The 8,279-nt window shown below is 44.4% G+C and overlaps 1 protein-coding gene across 1 annotated transcript; it reads left to right on the top strand.

The window, feature by feature from the left end:
- Positions 1 to 224: 224 nt before the first annotated feature.
- Positions 225 to 7,852, top strand: RBM22 (RNA binding motif protein 22). Its single transcript, XM_057409570.1, has 10 exons — positions 225 to 343; positions 1,899 to 1,928; positions 2,849 to 2,981; positions 3,287 to 3,387; positions 3,545 to 3,717; positions 4,255 to 4,455; positions 4,941 to 5,105; positions 5,522 to 5,610; positions 6,128 to 6,259; positions 6,938 to 7,852. Exons 1-10 carry the CDS (start codon positions 341 to 343, stop codon positions 7,066 to 7,068), a joined length of 1,158 nt encoding a protein of 385 aa, XP_057265553.1. The 5' UTR covers positions 225 to 340; the 3' UTR covers positions 7,069 to 7,852.
- The last annotated feature ends 427 nt before the right edge of the window (positions 7,853 to 8,279 follow it).

The following is an 8,279-nucleotide window of genomic DNA, read 5'->3' as shown; positions in this document are numbered from 1 at the left end:
TGCAAACAATGGGCACGGGGGTGGTGACATTCGCTGCGGGCAGGGCTGGAGAGTTGAGATCGCTGGGATGTGCTTTTTCGGTCTTTGTCTTACGTTTTACTTCGAACCAGAATAGCCCATGAGTCGTGGTTCTGTCATTATATGGGCCTTGGGTCGTGGCTTGCAGCTCTTCCGATGGTCTCATTAGTTTTAACTCCGCAGCAGTGTTTGCAAAGTGTGTTTTGAATGCTGTTGTGATTATAGACTTTGCTGCAAAATCCTGATTTTCTTTCTTTTTTGCTCAATTTAGGACTTCCCTATTCTGTGCCAGACATGTCTTGGAGAAAACCCATATATTCGAATGGTATGTGCCTGTTTGACCTCCTTTTTTGTGTTACGGCCCTGGAACTTTTGGGGTCTGGGGACTAAAATAAGCCTGGCTACAGGAGGAGATGCTGAAGTTGCTGTGCATTTGTCATTAATTGGTTTTGCTCAACAGGATTTGGTTCCAGCAGTGTTGGTGTGCAGTTCAAGAGTAAATCAGTCAAAAAAGGAGAGCAAGATGATACAATCCATTGTCTGGAGTGCAGGAAATACTAGAACACAAAGCTGTGGTAAATGGTGTGTTGTGGAGAACTATGAGCTGCTGACATAGTAAATAGCTGAGCACAGCTTCTAAAACCTGTAGAAGCTGAAGAAGAATATGCACCTGTAAAAAGAAAGTAAAATTCTTTTATGAAGGCTCCCAGCAGTGGTTTAAATCCCTGTTTGTTTTCCTTGATTTCCCGCATGCAGGATGAGTCAGTCCATTTGTGTTGCTTTTCTCTGTGCTCAGTTTAGTTGTGTTTGACCTATGTTCATATGATCTTTCCTGATCATTTGCTGAGAGATGCTATGATGTTTGCTGAGAGAGATGATGATGTTTTTGTGAGGCACAACCCTACTGCTGGTATAGGTGATCTGGTAAAGCCTGCTTCTTTTCATGGCCTTATTTCCTGTAACATCATCTTCGCTTAAAAATAGCTGCTGAAGTTCTGTTTCATTCTCACCTTTCAGTAATGCTTTGAGGTGAGACTTACTGTGCTGTGCTTTTCACAGAATAGTTAGAATTGGAAAGGACCTTAAGATCATCAAGTTCAAACCCGCTGCTGTGGGCAGGGACACTTCGCACTAAACACATGTCACCCACGGCTCTGTCCCACCTGGCCTTGGACACTGCCAAGGATGGAGCATTCACAACTTCCTTGGGGAGCCCATTCCAGTGCCTCACCACCCTTACAGTAAAGAACTTCTTCCTTATATCCAATCTGAACTTCCCCTGTTTAAGTTTTAACCCCGTTACCCCTTGTCCTACCACTACAGTCCCTGATGAAGAGTCCCTTTCCAGCATCTTTGTAGACCCCCTTCAGATACTGGAAGGCTGCTCTGAGGTCTCCACGCAGCCTTCTCTTCTCCAGGCTGAACAGCCCCAACTTTCTCAGCCTGTCTTCATACAGGAGGTGCTCCAGTCCCCTGATCATCCTCGTGGCTCTCCTCTGGACTTGCTCCAACAATTCCATGTCCTTTTTATGTTGAGGACACCAGAACTGCACACAATACTCCAAGTGAGATCTCATGAGAGCAGAATAGAGAGGCAGGATCACCTCATTTGACCTAATGGCCATACAGTTGGCTTTCTGATTTTACATTTAATGAATTAATTAATGAATGAGTCTAAATAAAAAATTGATTGAGAGTTTTTTACCTCTGTATTTTTTGGTCCTGTTTTCCTGCCAAGGTGGAAGCCCAAAACATGGGGGTCAGTGAGTCAAAATGCAGCATGAGGGAAAAATCCCTGTGCTGTAACCTCAGTGATGTGTTTCATGGTTTATGTCAAATTGGTGACATTTCATTTTTTTCTGTTTTTGGTTGTATTTCAGACCAAAGAAAAATATGGAAAAGAATGCAAGGTATGTTTGTTGTCTTTGGAAGAAAGGGTGTCAAAACTGGCACACATCTTGGAATAATACATTTTGATGTTAAGAAAACCATTGGCTTATCTGGGTTAACAACTTAGAGCGTTTCTGTAACTACATAAATCTTGAGGTCAGTCTATGGGTTCTTTGTTAGCCTTAAAATAGCAAAATTATGAAAGAGTGCTCAGACAGACTTAGAATTGATTCATGTTAATCAGAATTAGGTATTACAAATATTGTTATACTAGATTTGAAGGTATTTCAGTGGTTTAGATGATCTCACGTTTTCTCCTGAAGTTTGTTTTCACTCATGAGTGGAGCATAAATAACTGGAGTTTAGGTTTTGCTGTGAATGTGTTGTTCATGGCTATGTGGTGATTGTGTTAGCTGTCTAAGACATAAGCCATGAGTATTTCTGAGAGAGCAAGAAACATTTGGTGTTATTTTGCCTGAGAGAAATTAAAGGAGTGTTTTGCTCCTTCTATCAGCTGTCATCTGTGGCAGGGAGAAGGTATGTGTTGGAATCCTGCTTTCCTTCCAAAAACTCTACTTGCAGTGGAAGCAAATGCATAATTCCACCAGATAAGATAGAGAGCAGTAATTGTCTTGTGGACCAGGAGCCTCATAACTTCTCATTGGGCTTGCTGTTGAGCTGGTGACTGATTTATCTCTCATAGATAACTGGTGATCTATCTCTAATAGCTCGATACTGACCTCACCTGGAATGGAGGGGAATTTCTTCTCCTGTTGAGTCTACCTGCTTTTAGTATTCAGGTTATTGTAATGAATCAAAAAACATCAGGACAGAAAACCTTCCTAAACCTTTCTCCTGTCCAAGTAAGGCACCAAATACAAACAAATATTTAAGGTCTGAATCTGTGATAGTGATACAAGTGTTGACTTTCTGTTGTTAGATTTGTGCCAGGCCTTTCACAGTGTTCCGCTGGTGCCCTGGTGTTCGCATGCGCTTCAAGAAGACAGAAGTGTGCCAAACGTGCAGCAAGCTGAAGAACGTCTGTCAAACCTGTCTGCTTGACCTGGAATATGGTGTGTACCAAAAATGTGAACGAAGAGAAGGAGCTGCTTGCTCCTCTTGCCTCTGAACTAACAGAAGGAGCTGCTTGCCTCTGAAATGAATGCTGGTGCAATGTCTCACTGTGTGCATGTCTCTGGACAGTCTTTGAGAAGAGCAAGTCTTGATGGTTACATCTCTGCTGAGGCTCAGGGGCAGCATGGTCTGCTTGAGCTGTTACATGAATTATCTCTGGCGTGTGCATGTTGCAGTAACTATTTCTGCTCTTTCAGCTTGTGCTTCATAAGGATTTATTTTTGTTTGGTTTGTTTCATTCCAGGTTTGCCTATTCAAGTGCGGGATGCAGGACTGTCCCTTAAAGATGAAATGCCTAAATCTGATGTCAATAAAGAATACTACACCCAGAACATGGAACGAGAGGTAAGAGAGTGTAGTTTTAGTCATACTTTTTCTGTGTTGATGTATATAAGAGAGGAATGACCTAGCTTATCTTAAAGTCATTTGCTTAGTCTTATTCTGTGCATGAGTTTTCAATGGTGTTTTATACATAATTATTTGTATTTGAACTACTGTTTAGATATCCAATTCTGATGGCACTAGGCCAGTTGGTGCGCTGGGAAAAGCTACATCTACCAGTGACATGCTGCTGAAGCTGGCTCGGACCACTCCTTATTACAAACGTAACCGTCCTCACATCTGTTCCTTCTGGGTAAAAGGAGAGTGCAAGAGAGGAGAAGAGTGTCCCTACAGGTACAAAGACATCTTAAACACTTAATTTGTTAATCACTGTCAGATACAGCTCCCCTTGGGTAGAAGAACAGGGAGTGCTGCAGACATAACACTCTAATTGGGGTCAGTGTGAAACTTGGGTTCAGTTGGGCCGTAGCACCGGTGGATGAATCTTTGTTGTGGCAAGTTGGTTTTTGAGGAATCAGCTGTGTGATCTTGCAGTGCTTTGCTGAAGCAGCGACTGCAGCTCTGCTCTTGCATAGTTCATTTTTTCCCTTTGTGGTGTCAGTCCCCTCAATCAGAGATCTTTGTCTTTGAACAAGAGGCCATTTGAAATACAGCTGTTATATTGTGTAGTGTTGAGCACTGAGCTGTCAGAAGTGCCATTCATTCACAACTTGAGGCAGTCCTGGCTCTGTTTAAGCTCTTGTGGCTTTTTGTTCATTTTGGCGTGTTTGTGTGAACGGGGTTAACATGTAAGTGACCAGAGGGAAGAGGGCAGTTACAGTAATTTTAATGTGATGCGACTGTGAGTGACGTTTGTTTGCTGAACCTTAGACATGAGAAACCTACAGATCCAGACGATCCTCTGGCTGATCAGAACATCAAAGATCGTTACTATGGAATTAATGATCCCGTGGCTGATAAACTCCTGAAGCGAGCATCCACCATGCCTCGTCTGGACCCCCCTGATGACAAGACTATCACTACACTGTATGTTGGAGGGCTTGGAGATACCATCACTGAATCAGATCTCAGGTGCGTTGGTGAATTTGTATTGCCCTTGATTTGGTATTTGAAGCTTTGATTACTGCTCATCTCCAAGTGAGAAAATCTCTTGGAAGGGGAAAAAGTCAATCTGGTTTTCAGTTTTCCTTAATGGGGAAGTGCAGAGGAGTGCCAGCTTAGTGGGGAACAGTAAACAGGCACATTTCAAATGCTTTGATTAAAATTTCTCTCTATAAAGATGAGTCATCCTGAGCTGTTGGGGATATTGTGCTACACTTGGTGCAAGAAAGTCCCATAGCCTCTCTAGCTCCTGAGAAAAGCTGCTGCAGAGTTTTTATTGCTCCATAATTTTATAGAGGGATAAGAGGCTTGATTTCTAATGGTTACTCTGAACTAGTGATGGAGAAAAAAAAGGATTTGAGCATAAACTATTTTGGCACATGATGATATACAGTTCTATGTGCCCTGTGGCTGGAAGGAGTGAGGTTTCTTAACACTCATTTTTCTCCACACAGAAATCACTTCTACCAGTTTGGGGAGATCCGAACGATCACGGTGGTGCAGAGGCAGCAATGTGCCTTCATCCAGTTCGCCACCCGCCAAGCAGCAGAAGTGGCTGCTGAGAAATCCTTCAACAAGCTCATCGTGAATGGCCGCAGGCTCAATGTCAAATGGGGAAGGTGAGTGAGGGCGAGGAAACCTTGAGGATTTTGCCACAAGGTTCTTCACTCAGTTATGCAGCCTTGAAGAACAGGTTGGGTGTTACCCTGGAGTAAGTACTGATCTGTAAATAGTCAGGGTACTCTTAGAGTTCCTTTTTCTTTTAACAGTGGGATCTGGGTTGGAGATGACACAAATTGTGTAAGGGATTTCCTGGTAGAAGGTTATGGATGAGTTTCTGTAGTTTTGTTTCTCATCGTCTCCTTTAAGCACTGTTTGCATGCTCTGTACCAGGTGTCTCTGATGGGCTGTGAATTTTTCATCTTTGGCCTAAAGCAATGGGTCTGGATTAGATAATGTGAAACTATTGTGGTGTGAATATCTGCTTATCTTGCTTTTTCTCATCCTTGTTCTCAAACATTCCTCTGGTTTTTAGGTCCCAGGCAGCAAGAGGAAAAGATAAGGACAAGGAAGGTACTACAGAATCCGGGATAAAGCTGGAGCCAGTTCCAGGACTCCCTGGAGGTAAAGGAGTGTTTACATCTCTGAAATGCTTATGCTGACCTGAGAGAGGCTGGAGCTAAACCTCAGAGAGCAGTAGCAGAGTTCATGGCAGTAGAGGCACTGGTGAGCCCAGAGCAGTTACCTACAGTAGGTTTGCAGCAGATCCAGCTGGGATTGAGAGTCGAGCTTTGTCTAGAAGTAAATTCTTGATGAAAAGATTTCTTTGTGATGAGTGAAAAGATAAAGCTGAATTCAAGTTATTTAGGTCTGAGGTACTGGCAACCCACGCATGGTTAATGCCTTCCTTATCCACTGAGTGTCATATGATGGAAAAAGCAAAGCTCGTTTTGGGTGAAGGAAAATGGTGACTGTTTGGAGTCTCAGTGCAGTCCTTATTGCTCTGGTTCATACGTGCAATTGTAGTATCACTTTGTCCTTGTGGAAGAGCTGCTTGTGCCTCTCTCTCTCTCTGAAGGCACACGCCTCTGCATATCTTGATTGAGAGATTTTCCATAACCACCGTGTACTTCTTGTGCAGCTCTCCCTCCTCCTCCAGCTGCAGAAGAGGAGGCTTCTGCAAATTACTTCAACCTACCTCCAAGTGGCCCTCCAGCCGTGGTTAACATTGCCTTGCCTCCTCCTCCTGGCATTGCTCCACCACCACCTCCAGGTACTTATGTTTCCCCTTCAAGTGGGGGTTAGATGATCAAGTCCTCCTTGTTCTGCTGTTGTCTCGCACTGATGCATGCCCTGAGTTGAGTTTCCTCATCCCTGATCATGCAGTGTAAACTGATGACCTAAAATGAGCTGTCAGCACAGTTTAATTAAACTGAGCTGCCTGTCATGGTATGTATTCACTTGCAAATTCTCAGGCATGTCAGAGATCCCTGTTCCTGGTACTGAGACCTCCTCAGTGCTTTTGCTGGCTGTGTAAATGCCGCATTAACTTAACCTTCAAAGGGTAATTTTGCAACTGGTTGAATGCCAGCCTGTGTTTAGCTGTGTGTATGTATCTATCTGGAGACCCTTTTGTTTTGTGAGACATCAGACTCTTGTGGATGTATTTGGTTTACTCTATGCTTCAGTAGAAAGCATTCGATTGGTATTACAGACATCTGTCCAGTCCTCCCACCAGCTTTTATCTGTGAGGAAGGATGTGTGTTGGGTGAGGATTGCCCCCAGTTGTACTGGATAGAGGGGAAGGAGTTTGGGGATTTGAGGAGTCACAGGAGAAATGTATGTTTCTAAGGCACAGCTGTAAGCCAGCTGTTTTCTGGTGGCACTTTCAAGCAGTGGTACATGTGTTCCCTGTTCTCTTTGTCTGAAGCTGCCAACTTTGTTTCCACAGGTTTCGGTCCACACATGTTCCACGCCATGGGGCCACCGCCTCCCTTCATGCGAGCCCCAGGTCCCATTCACTACCCATCTCAAGATCCCCAGAGGATGGGTGCCCATGCAGGGAAGCACAGCAGCCCCTAGCACCTCCTGCCACCCTCATCCTTGAAGTAAATGTTATTTTCTAGTTACCATGATAGCACCATATGTCGAGCTGTGGGTGAGCTAGAGCAGCCTTATTTCCCTACTTGCAGATGCTGGGCAGGCTGAGCTCCGTGTGTCTGCTGGCTAATCAGATTGTGGATACATCCCAGATCTTTCATGTAGTGTTGAGGGGTGGGGGGTTTAGGGGGAGAAGGGGCAGACAGAAGGGCTGTCGGGGATCTGTGGATCAGGTGTCCCAGAATGACTGTGCTCTCGTGTATCCCGTTTGCACACTTTTAAATAAACTTCTGGAAGAAACAAAACCAAACCCTTTTGAAGCTCATCTGATGTCCTCAGTCTGAACACCATGGACTGTGTAAAGGTAACCAGAGACTTCTCTGTCAGGTAACTAATGACTTATTATTCTAATGAGGTATTAAAGACCGAATAAGAGCCAGAAAACAAGCATATAGGATGTGCCAAACCCATGGGCTTTGCCTTACTATTGCCACAGAATTTCCCCCCTTCTTTTTTTTTTGACTTCTGGCTTAAAAAAAAACCCAAACCAACCCCTTTTTCATGCTTCATTTCTAATCCTGCACATCATAAGCAATATGAGATTAGGTCATGCGAGCAGCCTCTGGGTGGTGCATCTGTATGTCAGCTGTGTTCATGCAGTGGATCTGTGGACATCTTTCTGTACAGCAACACATGACGGGACCTGTTCTGAAGCTTCATTTGCTTGTTTTTTAAAAAAATACATTAAAATGCTTGAATTTTTCAATCTTTTGCTTAGACCCTGCTTGGTGGAGACAGTGTCTGAGGACTTGGGAGTTTTATTTGGCTGCTGCCAAAGCCAGGGTGGAGAGTGGGCAATGACAGTAGGTGTTACCTGCTGCCCTGAGTGATGCCACTGGTGCTGCCAGGCTCTGGGAGTTGGTACCAGGGCCATAGTTGGCTTCCTCTGGAGAAAAAGCTGGGCTCTGGGCCCAGGTTACTGGTTTAGTTTCTGTGAAACCCCTTCCAGGGCAGTGTTGGAGGCCAGGCAGAAGCCTGCTGGTGCATGAGGAAGGGCTGCAGCCTTTGTCACTGCTCTGGCCCCAATTTGCCTTCGGAGCTGTGAGCGCTGAGCAGGCAGATCTGGAATGCAAACAGGCTTTACGTTGTCACAATTCATTTATTACTTCCAGCCAGGTCCCCAGGGGTACACA

This window comes from Pezoporus wallicus, unplaced genomic scaffold (genome assembly GCF_028554395.1).
Source record: "Pezoporus wallicus isolate ANWC-B61680 ecotype Strahan unplaced genomic scaffold, APGP_CSIRO_Pwel_v1 contig_8166, whole genome shotgun sequence".
In the NCBI taxonomy this organism is placed as follows: Eukaryota; Metazoa; Chordata; class Aves; order Psittaciformes; family Psittacidae; genus Pezoporus; species Pezoporus wallicus.
This window is presented reverse-complemented; position numbering and strand designations above follow the sequence as displayed.

Coding starts and splice junctions, on each gene's coding strand:
- RBM22 (XM_057409570.1), top strand. Junction 3,388..3,544: donor CCCAGAACATGGAACGAGAG/GTAAGAGAGTGT, acceptor ACTACTGTTTAG/ATATCCAATTCTGATGGCAC. Junction 4,456..4,940: donor ATCACTGAATCAGATCTCAG/GTGCGTTGGTGA, acceptor TTCTCCACACAG/AAATCACTTCTACCAGTTTG.